The 14833-nt window shown below is 43.7% G+C and overlaps 1 protein-coding gene and 1 pseudogene across 2 annotated transcripts; both read right to left on the reverse strand.

The window, feature by feature from the left end:
• Positions 1 to 6911: 6911 nt before the first annotated feature.
• Positions 6912 to 9990, reverse strand: LOC310792066 (E3 ubiquitin-protein ligase TRIM35-like). Its single transcript, XM_083653766.1, has 2 exons — positions 9938 to 9990; positions 6912 to 9483 (listed from the first exon to the last, which is right to left on the reverse strand). The coding sequence occupies exon 2, from the start codon at positions 9132 to 9134 to the stop codon at positions 7629 to 7631; it is 1506 nt and encodes a 501-aa protein (XP_083509892.1). The 5' UTR covers positions 9135 to 9483; positions 9938 to 9990; the 3' UTR covers positions 6912 to 7628.
• A 2710-nt stretch (positions 9991 to 12700) lies between these two features.
• LOC310791823 (small ubiquitin-related modifier 2 pseudogene) lies at positions 12701 to 12994 on the reverse strand (annotated as a pseudogene). Its single transcript has one exon. The product of its transcript is annotated as a small ubiquitin-related modifier 2 pseudogene (transcript).
• Positions 12995 to 14833: the final 1839 nt, after the last annotated feature.

Consider the following 14833-nt stretch of genomic DNA (forward strand, 5'->3'; position numbering starts at 1 on the left):
CCACACACACACACACACACACACACACACACACACACACACACACGCATGCACGCACGCACGCACACACACACACACACACACACACACACACACACACAGCTATCTGCCCGGTGACCTCTAGCCGGCTGGGATTCAAACCTCCAACCAGTTGAATTTCTCAGTGGAGCCGTGAAAGCAGCTGCTGCCGGAGCAGTTAGAATATTAAAGCTGCAGTAGAGCTGGTGGGAACTCATCAGGATTTAAAGGAATAGGCCTACTCAGTTATCTCTGGACTCTTTGATGATGAAGATGGCTGCCAAAAGGAGCTTTGTTCGTTGATATGAGGAAGAAGAATCTACTTTTACTTTCATTTATCATCCGTGTAGAAATGATGACGTCTGTGCCAATTTTCAGAAGCGAGGTTGTAGAGATCAGTTGACTTTAATTTATGTTAGCTTAGTTTAGTTTAGATTTGTTTTATTTAGTTCAGTTCAGTTCAGATACATTTAGTTAGTTTAGTTAGATTATATTAGTCAAGCTGTAGGCTATGTGTGTCCAGATCAGTGCAGTCATGGAAGATTCTGTCATGCAGACAGATTCCCAAAGAGATGATGAGAAAACTGAGCTGAGGAGAAAGGTAGAGCCCAGCTTGTTTGTTTTATTTCAGCTTTGGGAGATTCACAGTAAAGGTGTCTCTCCACAGCCTCACTGTGCTGTGGAGACCTGCACCACAGCCTCCAGGCTGCAGTCACTTTATCAAACCCACGAGTCTCCACATCCTCACTGTGCTGTGGAGACCTGCACCACAGGTCCACAGGACCATGTGCTGTGGAGATCTGCACCACAGGACCATGTGCTGTGGAGATCTGCACCACAGGTCCACAGGACCATGTGCTGATTGTGCTGTGGAGACCTGCACCACAGGTCCACAGGACCATGTGCTGTGGAGACCTGCACCACAGGTCCGCTCTGGGGACAATAAACGAAAAAAAGGGCTCGCAACATAATTTTAGATAGCTCAATTTTTTTTTTTTTTATATTATATATTTTTATTAGCCTATGTAGCAAGCCCTTTTTTTCATTTATTTTCCTGTTTAGTACAGTTGAGCTCAGCACCAACCAGTGGATGTGCGTAAGTCTCTGGATGCCCGCTCTGGGGACAAAACATAACACCTGAATGTCTCCTACATTCTGACACAATGCACATTCCACAGGGTAAATAATGTAGTGTCTATGTGTAATACAGGGTTCCTACGCAGGTCTGGAAAGTCTGGAAAATATTGACATTGAATTCGGTCATTTCCAGGTCTTGAATAGTTTGGGAATTTGAAACCCCCAAAAAGGTATAGAAAAAATGTGGTGCAGGTCCGACACATAAGGCTTCTTCTAGCTTTTATATTGTTGTAGTCACTTTCAGTCCACATTTTGTGTTGCCCCAACCCAGAGGCAGAGGTGGTGCTCACTCGTCACTGCGCTCGCTTTAGTTATATTTTATTAATGGAAAAAGTATATATATATATATATATATATACAGTACTTATATTTACAGACTCAGTGCCTTAAACAAGTTTTATATTTTCCTGTGAGCATCATTGTAAATATAATAAATTATTGTTGATCAAATGCATGGCCTGTTGTCTGTTTATTTCCACAAGTGCTTAACATTCACACATCATGCTCTCCCACTCTTCACCCCCCATCTTCCCCCTGCTTGCACCACCACCCAACCCAATTGTTTGAATTGCATGAAATTCGACATTGCACTTTCCTGAGTCCCCATAGCGCACCCACCATCGGACGAACGGTTCTCGAGATAAACCATTTTGTGTGTTGCCAGTAGGTGGTGCTGTGACTATGCGTGTGTCCAAATTGCACGAAATCCGGCACTGCACTCTGTGGGGTCCCCACAGCGCACCCACCAAGTTTGAAGTCGATCGGACAAACGGTTCTCGAGATAAACCACTTTGTGTGTTGCCAGTAGGTGGTGCTGTGACTATGTGCATCTCTGAATTACATGAAATTTGGCACCGCACTCCGCCGGGTTCACAGCAGCGCACCCAAGTTTGAAGTGGATCAGACGAACAGTTCTCAAGATATGTGAAGGACAGACAAACATACATTACACATGGAATCACAGGTTTCCGGCTGGAGATATTTTTTTTATAACTACTAGTGGACTCATGGGAGTTAGAGCCCCGCTGGTCTGGAACACAGTGGTCTACAAAGCCTCTGAGACACCTTAGGTCACCTGCAGGGGTGCTCTTTAGACTTCCTGAGAGATTCAGCCCGATCGCACGTAAAATGGCATAGCTGTGGTCGAACACAATTCTGCTCACTCACTCACACACACACGCACATGCACACGTACACACACACAGAGATGGACACTTTTATAGGATTGCAGAAGGGAGGCGTGGAAATGAAAAGGTTTGTTGGGAGGAGAGAGAGAGAGGAGATAATGTTCCTTCATGGCCTCAGAGAGAGAACAGCTTGAATCATGAATGAGATCTTGGTAGAAATGACAGTGGAGGAGACAGAGCGAGAGAGGGGAGGATGAGCTGTTTTCCTCAAGAGGTTCGCCGAGAAGCAGAGAGCAGCTATTATGCAAATGATTTGAGAAATCAGAGTTCCACTGGACCCTGTTGACTGGAAGAGGAGTGGTCCTCCTAGCACATCTTTATCGAAGAAAATGAATTGCAGAAAGGCGCTGGCAGTTCAAAAGATGTTCCCTGTGGACACGGCATCCCTTTTCCATTGTTTTGGATGACAAGCTCATAAATGTCTGCTGGCTGTAATGGAGAGACTGATTGGTGCTGAGGCATCACACTATCAACACTGTGTGTGTGTGTGTGTGTGTGTGTGTGTGTGTGTGTGTGTGTGTGTGTGTGTGTGTGTGTGTGTGTGTGTGTGTGTGTGTGTGTGTGTCTGTGCGTGTGTGTGTGTGTGTGTGTGTGTGTGCGTGCATGCGTGTGTGTGTGTGTGTGTGTGTGTGCGTGCGTGCGTGTGTGTGTGTGTGTGTGTGTGTGTGCGTGCGTGCGTGCGTGCGTGTGTGCGTGCGTGCGTGCGTGTGTGTGTGTGCGCGTGCGTGTGTGGACCTGACATGGCAGGCATACCCACTAACTGTTTTGCCAGCAGGCCCGAGGGCTCCGCTGTCTCCACCGAAGGCGAAGCAAAGCAAAATGATAGAGCAGATTAACATCCAAAGTGTCAAGAATCAGCTGTGGGATTTGTCTCCAGTAAATATATTCACCGCACACGATGAACAACATCCTGCAAAAGGCTGAGGAGCTGCTTTCTCTGACTATGTTTGCGGCAGCAGCTAACCTGCATGTGAAGGCATTAAACGAATCCCGCATCTGTTAACATACTGTAACCGGCTGGGTTAGATCAAATCTCCTCAGCATCTGCTAACACAACCGGCTGGGTTAGATCAAATCTCCTCAGCATCTGCTAACACAACCGGCTGGGTTAGATCAAATCTCCTCAGCATCTGCTAACACAACCAGCTGGGTTAGATCAAATCTTCTCAGTACCTGCTAACACAACCGGCTGGGTTAGATCAAATCTCCTCAGCATCTGCTAACACAACCGGCTGGGTTAGATCAAATCTTCTCAGTACCTGCTAACACAACCGGCTGGGTTAGATCAAATCTCCTCAGCATCTGCTAACACAACCGGCTGGGTTAGATCAAATCTTCTCAGTACCTGCTAACACAACCGGCTGGGTTAGATCAAATCTCCTCAGCATCTGCTAACACAACCGGCTGGGTTAGATCAAATCTCCTCAGCATCTGCTAACACAACCAGCTGGGTTAGATCAAATCTTCTCAGTACCTGCTAACACAACCGGCTGGGTTAGATCAAATCTCCTCAGCATCTGCTAACACAACCGGCTGGGTTAGATCAAATCTTCTCAGTACCTGCTAACACAACCGGCTGGGTTAGATCAAATCTCCTCAGCATCTGCTAACACAACCGGCTGGGTTAGATCAAATCTCCTCAGCATCTGCTAACACAACCGGCTGGGTTAGATCAAATCTTCTCAGTACCTGCTAACACAACCAGCTGGGTTAGATCAAATCTTCTCAGTATCTGCTAACACAACCAGCTGGGTTAGATCAAATCTCCTCAGTACCTGCTAACACAACCGGCTGGGTTAGATCAAATCTCCTCAGCATCTGCTAACACAACCGGCTGGGTTAGATCAAATCTCCTCAGCATCTGCTAACACCAGTGGCGTGCCGTCCATTAGGCGAACTAGGCAAATGCTAGGGGCGCTTGAGCCGTTAGGGGCGCCAGAGAGGGTAAAAAAAAAAAAAAAAAAATTAAATACTTTTTCATGATAATAGGCCTACTATTATTTTACAATAGTAGACAAAAAATATGCACAACAACATCTTAAGTCTTTAAATAATAGTGAAATCATTTTTCTAATTCTGACTTTCATGGCTGCCTGGGCTGCAGCACTTTCACCATGGTCCCTAATCCATACCACCCCACCCCCTGCGCGGCCGCGCCCCCTTTTACCTGCTCGGAGCTTTTTCCCAGAGTGGGGGGGGGGAGCAAGGGAGCTGGAAGGTGGGTGCTGAGGGTGCTGCAGCACCCCCTGGTGGCAAGAAATGGGATTTTCAAAATTGTTGGATTTGTGTTTATACCACCAACAAAATGCATTAAAAAACAGTTTGTGCTTCCCAGCTCTGATCTTATTTAATATGCTCTCTCTTCACAAGTGTTTGATTTTCATCATAATCTGGTTTTCCATAATAATAATAATAAGTTCAGTGTTTATGCCTGTGTTGCTGTCTGTTGTAGTGTAAAACGACTAAAGGGAGAGCAGGTGCTTATATGAAAGTGAGTGAGAAAAGGAGAAGATACTGAATAATGACATCACAACAGTATAATCCTAATGTTAATTTAAAATTAAATATTCTTCTAAATATGGATTAAAGTCCAAAAAACATCAAATTTTCTTCGCCGCTGCCCTTGCGGGCAGCATCGAGAGTCCCTTCCTTAGAGCACCCGCCACCTAAAAGTACTTCCAGCGCCACTGGGGAAGGGCGATTCTGAGCCTGCACTGCAGTGGTGGAATTCGCTGCGATATAATTTTTATTATATTTTCTTTGGGGGGGGGCACCAGCACAAATCTTGCCTAGGGCACCAACTTGGTCAGGCACGCCACTGGCTAACACAACCGGCTGGGTTAGATCAAATCTTCTCAGTACCTGCTAACACAACCGGCTGGGTTAGATCAAATCTCCTCAGCATCTGCTAACACAACCGGCTGGGTTAGATCAAATCTTCTCAGTACCTGCTAACACAACCAGCTGGGTTAGATCAAATTTCCTCAGTACCTGCTAACACAACCGGCTGGGTTATATAAAATCTTATCAGCATCTGCTAACACAACCAGCTGGGTTAGATCAAATCTCAGCATCTTCTCAGCATCTGCTAACACAACTGGTAGTGTTAGATCGCCAAGCTTCCCACTCCACAGCTTCAGGTAGACACTGGAACAACAAAGCGGGACGATCGACTGGTGGTGATTTCACAGTACGCTCAGCAGTGTAGGTTTGTCCCACGTGTCCATAGACTATTAATCTCTTGAGAGAGACTTTCGACTTGTCCGTTGGGTTCCCAGATTGATAGATACACTACTGTATAGCCAATGGGCATGTCAGCTTCCAACTTCGGCCAAGTTCCACTTCTCCGGCCGCTTGGAGGCCCTGATGCGCGCCTCACAGTTTTAGTGTAGTTTGCACTAATGACTGCTGTCACATTAGCCTATCTTGATTTTAGAGACCACAATGCATTTATTGAACTCAGACCAGAAGCAGGGATAAAACCTATCCCCGCCAGAGAAGATGGATGCTTAAGAGTCTAAAGCAGATGGCATTTAGAGTCTAAGCTGATGTGACACAGAGGAGATGCTCTCAAACACACTAGTCTATATGGTTTAGAGCAGCGTTTCCCAACCTTTTCCAACTCCGGGCCCACTTGAAAATCTCAAAACTTTTCACGGCCCACCTCCGACCCCATAAAAGATACGGACGCCAAACAATGCGTTCTCAGAGCATTTCTCTTTATTTTCCAGTCACAGCATCTGAAACATGTTGCATTTACAGTGTTACAGTTTTAAAGGAGCTGTCTGTCCATCAGCAAGTATTTTTTTTATTTGATTAATGTAAAAAAAAAAAAAAAGCAGCCAAAAAAACTGGTGAGAAACTGATGGTACTGTTACCTCCCGCTATTATTGTGGCTGTTGCATTCATCAAACAGCAACTTGCTCTCATCACAGTGAAACCTCTGTAGTCTTTTGCAAAAGCCACAGAGACGAAACGAGTATCATGGTAAAAAAAAAAAATACTTAATTGAATTACTATACTGTATTTTACTCTCCGATTGGCACTCTTGCTTATCACTGTGTGATATCACTGTCATCTTTCATCATCACTGTCATCTATCACTGTGTGATAAGCAAGGGTGCCCGAAGATGAGACCCCGGCCTGGCAGGGCTGTGGGTCCGTCTCCACTTGACTATTCTCAATCCGTGCAGCAGGAGTGTCCGCATGCAGGTACATTAAACATGGATCTCCTGTGAGTAATCCTGAACATATTTCTGCTATTCGAATGTCTCTGTAATCCTTGGAGCTTCACGGTTAGTTTGTTGTGTCAAGCCTATGTTTTACCACCTGTCAATAACAGGTTACGATTTGAAATGCAAGTGCAGAGATTATCGCTGCACTCGCTTGGGAGTCCACACACTGCTGCTGCTCTGGACATGTGGCAACCTCAGTCAGTGTTAATTGTCTTGACATTTGGCCAGCGTGAGCACATGAGATTGAACGTGAAAGAGTGTGTCACATGCCAGAAGGATGCGAGTTGGAAACCCTGGCTTACTTTGAGGCTGTTCCTCTCAAAAACAGTTTTGAGTACAAACACAATTTTGATATCACCAGAAAGCTTACATAATCCTCTTTCAAAACAGTGTATACAACTCAAAATGTGTTTTGGGCTCAATGGGACTGATTTTGATAGGCCACACATTAGTACTACAGGATTTTTGGCTGTCAAAAAATTGTTTAAGATCCATATTTCACATTTTAAAGACATTTAAACTCATTTAAATGTGTACCTTTGCAAAATGAAGCACAAGAATCAGCAAATATATACAGATTTCAGTATTTATTCTTTTCTTTTTTTCATTTTATGTCATATATTTGTCTTACTATTGCCTTTATTTATTTTAATCATCATATCATATCATAGATGTCACCCACATTACCATGACAGCTACCCTACATCATCATGCTAACATGGGCACATCTTGATGACATCACAGATTAGAGATTAGATTATATTCACTGTAATAGAAATAAGAATAATGCCCGAAAGCTCAGCAAGTTGTGTATTGCAAGGCAGTGTGCACGGAATCTCATTTCTATTTATGTAATGAATGAGCGGTATTCCCCTTACAGAAATAAATGGCTTATGTACATGACATCTTCATCTTCATCTTCATCATTATCATCATTATCATCATTATATCACCACCATGAAACCTATATCCAAATCCCCATCACCAGAATCTCTGTCTAATCTGTTCACTGTAAGAAAACAAGGGACAGAGTTGCACCTTTTTGTCAAAATTACCTGAAAAAAGAGCGAAAAACCTGCCTTGTTTCCCCACACTGTACAGAGACCTTCACTGGTAAAATCTTCAGAGAGAGTTTGTCTGTAGTCTCAATGTACGGAAACACCTTGTCAGTGAAGGTGCGTGTGAAGGTGTGTATGTGTGTGTTAGTATCAGGATCAGAGAATGACAGCTCTCCTTTGTTCCACTTCAGATGCACTCTGATCCTCTGGAGCTTCTTCTCCACTAGGAGAGCAGTGGGTCGATCTGATGGGGAGCGTGCTGTGTATTCACCATCAGAGAACCCTATTATCCATAATCTAGACCGTATGCAGCTCTTCCTTTGGGCAGACTCTGATATCACACCCAGACTCCAGTCTGTAGCGTCTCCAACCTCAACATCCCAACTGTGAGTCCCTGATTTAACGCCATCAGAGCCCTGGACAGAGTGAGTGTGAGACTCAGAGCCCCATCCAAACCATCCAAACCAGCGGTTGCCGCTTGCTTGATGTTGCTTGACGGACGGGGACAGAGATGCAAACCTCTCTGGATTGTCAGGGAGCTGCTGTCTCTCTCCATGTTTCACACTGGTCAGATCTTCAGACAGGATGAGTTTTGGATTTGCAGTGTTTGGGTCCAGAATCACAGGAGTGTAGGAGACCATCTCCTTCATCTTGGCCCAGACTGTGAAGCTCAGGTTGCCCAGGTGTTTGGCCTCATCTACCAGAGCTCCTGAGACGAGCTGTGGATCCTCCAGCACGGGGCGGCGCAGGACTCGTTCCACTGTAGACTTGTAGTTCTGCAGGAAGGAGACGTCTTCAGCTCTCAGCTCCTTCTCTATGCCTCTGATTGTGTCTGAAAGAGCTGCTATCTCTCTGCTCAGATGCTCAATCTTCTCCCTCATCACCTCACTCTTCTGTTGCTCTTCCTCCCTCAGTGCAGCCAGCCTGGCCTCCTCTTCCTTTTGTAGAAACTGCTGAAGCTTCTTAAACTCCAGCTTAATCTGCCTCTCTGTGTGTCGGGCCTGGACCTTAATGTGTTGTGCTGTCTGATCACAGCTTAATATAACTTCATTAAAGAGCTTCAGTTTCTCCTGTAAGGGCTTCAGTGATTCCTGAAGTTCCTTCTTGTGATCCTGTGCAGCTTCATCGATGGGTTTGAATTTGTGGTCCGTGTGATTTCTTGAATGCAGACAGACGAGACACACTGGCTGCTGATGATCCTGACAGAAGAGCTTGAGTTTCTCAGAGTGCAGACTGCAGAGAAGCTCAGATCCTGCTGAAGCTCTCTGACCTCTCTCCAGTAAGAAAGCCTCACACAGGTTCTTCAACGCCAAGTTACGAGGTAGTTCACTCTGTGAAGATATTTCCTTACAAATTGGACACTCGTGTATTAGTTTCTCTGTCCACCATCTCTGCAGGCAGGCTTTACAGAAGCTGTGGCTACATGACAGGATGACAGGGTCTTTAAAGATGACATAGCAGACAGGACAGGAAAGATCCTCCTCTGATCTGGAAGCCATTTTCTTTCTCAGTCAAGCTGTACAAAACCAGACAGGCCGGTCAAACAGGCAATCAGTTGTTGTGGGGCACCACTCCCTCAGAATGTTCCCTGAAAGTTACTTTGACTTAGTTTCAGTTATGTTTCTTCTAAAACTCCTGAGTCAGCACCGGGTTGACGTGTCAGTATTCCAGTATCTTGTTGTTTGTCTCTACTCCACTTCCCGAGGCTCCTAGAATCAGGAAGGGAATGTTGGCCTCCTCTGCGGTGTTAGAAAGAGGGCTCAGAGAATGAAGACCCAGTCCAATCCGGTCAAGTGCAATTTTTATTCATATGTTGTGTGGGTATATAATCCAAGTGGGTGTGTGGTTCTGAAACAGTGAAAGGAAGAATATAACAATCAGTATAAACGAACAATACACAAATCCCGTCCAATGCCGTATGTGGACATTGCTGCAGGTGCAAACACTTACTCAAACAATAACCCCAAAACACTGACACCATAAGCAAGTATATCACCTTAGCAGGATTTACCATTAAACAAGACAAATTTGATTTGATTTGATTAGATTTTTTTTTGTCTCGAACCAACAGATACAGATATCACAATAATTGGTTAAAAAAAATATATATATATATGTATAAAAAAGAAAGAGAAATAACAATCAACAATATGATATAAAGTTTGGTCCGAGAAGGGGCAGAAAGAAGCGGTGCTTATCTAGTCCTGCCCCTTCCTTACAACATATTGCACTTATAGATTCTCACTCTTAGTAAAACTCTCTAAAAAAAACAGAGAGAAGACACTACTAAATCACTACTTACTTTCTTCAGAGACGCACACATAGGGATAAGGTGCAGCACACAAGGGTAGGCTGGTGCTCTCAAGGAACAAGGAACAGTGAGGTGCGTGATTAAGGTGAAGTATAGGGTAAAGTTCAGTGGGAGGTGTGGAGGCTCATGGGAAATTGAGTCCAGGAAGTAACTCTTTTGTACATGCGGATTAGGTTCAGCTGCCTCCAATTTATCAGGAGGTTATATAGTTTGTCCACTCAAACTCTGACATGTATTAAACCATGACTTTTTGAAATTTTGATTACATTTAAAAAAGTTGTAAGCCAGTGCTTTGTAGATTTTGTATTTTTGGCCGCACCTGCTCACAGCTGGTTGAAGGGGTGTCCTTCCCTCTCTAGCTATAGAATATTCCAGTATTGCCTCCTGTAGCTGTCCTCTCTAAGTGGAAGTCATAGTAGACTGTCATGGTATGTAGCCTATGTGTGGTCCTTCACTGCCTGTCTTGATATATCATGCATGCATATCCCTGTAATGAGTAATTCATTTTTATTGATGCAAGGGAGTGGACTATGTGTTTGCGATAGGAGAGTAAATAAGTTGAACCTTTGTACACCTTTTATAACCCAGGGAAGGAGAACAGTCCTGTGGATTTGTGATTAGGACCGCATTCAGTCAACATGGTTATGCTGTTTTTTTTATATTGTTATTTGTTACAGGAGGAGGATCAAGTGGGGGGACCGGCAGGATAAATCTGGGTGGGGAAAGTGAAAAGGCAGCGCTTGCCCCTCCCTCATTACCACCACTGAGGTGCCCTTGAGCAAGGCCCTTATCCCAAACCGCTTCAGTGGAGCTGATCAGTGGCCAGCAGATCAGACTGTGGTTGTACTGGTCAGCTTCCAGGTATGAATGTGTGTGTGAATGTGAACAGGGCACTCCTGAAAAGAGAGAATTGCTCTCAGTGAGACTCCCCCTGTATAAATAAAGGTAAAAAAAAAGAAGAAAAAAAAAAAAAAAGTGGCGGAAGAGGCCCCACTGCAGAAAGTACTGTAGGTTTGGTGTAAAGTTTCTCCTGTAAGGTGTGATTGGAATGGACTTCCCTCCCCCCAGCAATTCGCACCCTGGCTGAACATAATGGTGGTTATGCATTAATGCATATTGCATGCAATGGTTATAATAATAGTTCAACAAGGCCCTTATGCCTATTCATTTTATATTGCCAGATCTTTTCCTTTTTTTTTGTTGTTGCTCTAAGGCAGTGGTTCCCAAACTTTTTAAAGTCATGTACCCCCTGGAGCATTCAACCTCCTTAGAGTCTAAGGCTACAAGAGCAAAATACCTGGCAATATAAAATGCCATCAGCTTAGAGTCCAAGCCGATGTCACACAGAGGAGATGCTCTCAAACACATTATGGTTTAGAGCCATTGTGACATCACTGATGATGATTGTGGAGGGACACAGATAAATCACCAATCACTGATGATGTCATAGACATTGTGACATATTTTTACCACGTGTGCAGCCTGCGCAGCGCATGGTCAAGAGAAGGTGTTTTGGGGTGAGTCAGGCATTCATTCAGTCAGGAATGGATAACGGTGATGATGTAATCAGTGATGATGTCATTAGTGATGTCATCAGTGCCCAACTTGGGCTGTTGAAACGGCGATGATGTCATCAGTGATGTCATCAGTGCTAAACTTGGTCTTTTTTTGTAAAAAACAACAATAGGATGAATCATCGTCATGTCACAACAACAAATCCCCCAGAAATGCGGAAGCCCGCAGCAGTTAACTAGTATGACTGAGTTGTGCCAAACAAACGTTAATAGCTAAAAAACGACCTGTATATATGACCTCGCTTATATTTTAACATTCTGAGTGAGAGCAGAAGTAGCTCAAGAGTTTGATGTATAATATATGCATGTCGTGTTAAAGTTGTGTGAACTGTCGCAGTTTTTAAAATTGTACACGGCACAGCTGGGGCTAGAGTGAGCACTCAAGGCTGGCTCCATAGGGTCCCATTGCCTTTTCCCCCAGTTTGTTCACCAAAATGCTGCTCGGCTGATCCCTCGTATAGCTTTATTTTAAAAAGCATCTTATATTAGACAATACAGATGTTTATTTAGACTAGAAACATCTCTTCAGGCTTCCCACATTTTAAGCTTGGCCTAGTTAAACTATTAGTCACGATGAGACATTTCTCTACACATCCGCTACTATATAAAAAAATAAATATAAAACCAATTATTTTCTGCATATACCGTAACAGAAAATTAACCAAACAATCCAGCCCCATTCCCAAACTGGGAATATCATTGTTCTCTGAGTGCCAGTCCCAAAACATTAGACTTCTAGAGCAGATTTTCTCGACAGCGATCAAGCCTACCCTAATCGTCTGCATCACAAGCCTTTTGAATTCAGAACATTCGCCACAACATGCCATGAACAAACAAAACCTGAAAGAGTGATCTCAACATGGTTTATGTACAAAAACAGGAAGGTAAGACAGGCAAAAATTAAAACACTATACAACCGCAATTAGATTCAAGATGCAAGATTTTTATCAAGTATCACATGTGAAATTCTTTTGCTGTAGACTCTGTTACAACATAGTGCAAAATAACAGGGCATATACATGTAGGTGCAGGAAAACAAGATTATGTGTGGAAATTCCAAAATGACACCTTCTGCATGGCATTCAGTTGAGACAAGAGGGCAAGTTGTAAAGAAGCCGTCTTGGATGTTTTTGGGATGGAATGGTGGCCTGAGGTGGGAAGCGGTGAAGTGCAGGGACAATTAATACAGCAGGCCTCCTCCTATCTGTTGCTGGAATACGTCAATTGTATCTTGATCTTCCATTTCCAACTGTGCTGGTGTGTCCGTCTCATTTATGGGCTGTCCATCAAATCTGAAACGGATTTCTCTCATCGACATCCCCTGTCTCTCGCAGTAGACCTTCATCAGTTTGCTGAGCGGTGAGCACCTCTTGAGTCTGAACTGCAGTACAGTCCCAATCTGACAAGCCACCCTCAGGTCTATGTACGTGTTGTTTTCCATCTTCACTCCTTCCTTAGGCTTTTCATCAGCCATGGATCCTTTTGCGCTTCTCTACACTGCCACACTCGTCAGTGATGTTATAAATGACTGATGATGTGATGTCATAAATCCTGATGTTATAGACATTGTGACATCATCAGTGATGTCATAAATCACTGATGATGTCATAGGCATTGTGACATCATCAGTGATGTCATAAATCACTGATTGTGTAGTCATTGTGACATCATCAGTGATGTCATAAATCTGAGGCTATAGTGGGAGTGGCAAGTTGAATGAGTGAGCTCTTAGCTGTGTGAAGAATAGATAGATAGATAGATAGATAGATAGATAGATAGATAGATAGATAGATAGATAGAGATAGATAGATAGATAGATAGATAGATAGATAGATATATAGATAGATAGATAGATATATAGATAGATAGATAGATAGATAGATAGAGATAGATAGATAGATAGATAGATAGATAGATAGATAGATAGATAGATAGATAGATAGATAGATAGATATATAGATAGATAGATAGATAGATAGATAGATAGATAGAGATAGATAGATAGATAGATAGATAGATAGATAGATAGATAGATAGATAGATAGATAGATAGATAGAGTACTTTATTCATCCCCGAGGGGAAATTCTGGCGTTACAGCAGCAGTAGCATCAATGACAGCAACAAGAGCATCAATGACAAGAGCATCAATGACATTAAACAATTAAACAATAAAAAAAAAAGTTACACAAATAAAAAAGTTACACAACTTCCGTAGGTAAGGTGCAGAAACAGCAGTATTAAAATATTGCAATAAGAAAAGAAACAAACCGATACGCGAAAATATACAATATACAATATATACCACTTTACTTCCACCGCCTTTACATCTTACGTTTCCCAGAAACTGTAGGTAAATTAAATCAAATCAACTAAAATACTCCTAAATAGTATTGAATAATACTATTATTTATATTTCTATTATTTCTATAACTAAACTAAAGCTGTACAGTTTGTTATTTATATAATGATAGATATGACTATACATAGCCTACTATACATAGTGAGTGTGCAATGTGGGCATGTGCACAGTGCATTGGATTCAATGTTCAGGAGGGCGGGAGGGGAGGGGGCGGTAGGGAGAGGAGGGCCCTCCTCTCTCTGCGTGTCCAGGAGTTATTGTAAATTGTTATTGCGGTGGGTACGAAAGACCTCCTGTAACGCTCCTTGCTGCAGGGAAGCTGACGGAGCCTCTGACTGAAACCGCTCCGTTGTCCAGCCAGCAGGTCGTAAAGGGTGTGTGTCGTGTCATCCATGATTTTGAGTATTTTTTGTAGCATCCTTCCCTCCACAACCACCTCCAGGGGTTCCAGAGTGGTCCCCAGCACAGAGCCCGCTCTTCGAACAAGTTTGTTCAGCTTGTTAGAGTCGCTGGCTCTGATGCAGTTGCCCCAGCAGGTGGCTGCAAAGAGAATTGCGCTTGCTACCACAGACTGATAAAAGATATGCAGCATCTTGCTGCACACGTTGAAGGATCTGAGCCTCCTCAGGAAATAGAGTCTGCTCTGCCCCTTCTTGTAGACAGCCTCGGTGTTGCATCTCCAGTCCAGTTTTTTGTCCAGGTGAACGCCCAGGTATTTATAGCTGTCCACACTCACCACCTCCTCACCCCCGATGGAGATAGGGTCGGCTCAGTGCTGGTCCTCCTGAAGTCCACAACCATCTCCCTGGTTTTGGACACGTTAAGGAGGAGGTGGTTTTCTCCGCACCAGTCCACAAAGCGGCTCACCAGATCCCTGAACTCCTGTCTGTCAGGTAGTCGATAATCCAGGAGGTTGTGGAGGCGTCCACCTGCATCCTTTGAAGCTTCTCATG

This window comes from Poromitra crassiceps (genome assembly GCF_964638095.1).
Source record: "Poromitra crassiceps genome assembly, chromosome: 17".
Classification (NCBI taxonomy): domain Eukaryota; kingdom Metazoa; phylum Chordata; class Actinopteri; order Beryciformes; family Melamphaidae; genus Poromitra; species Poromitra crassiceps.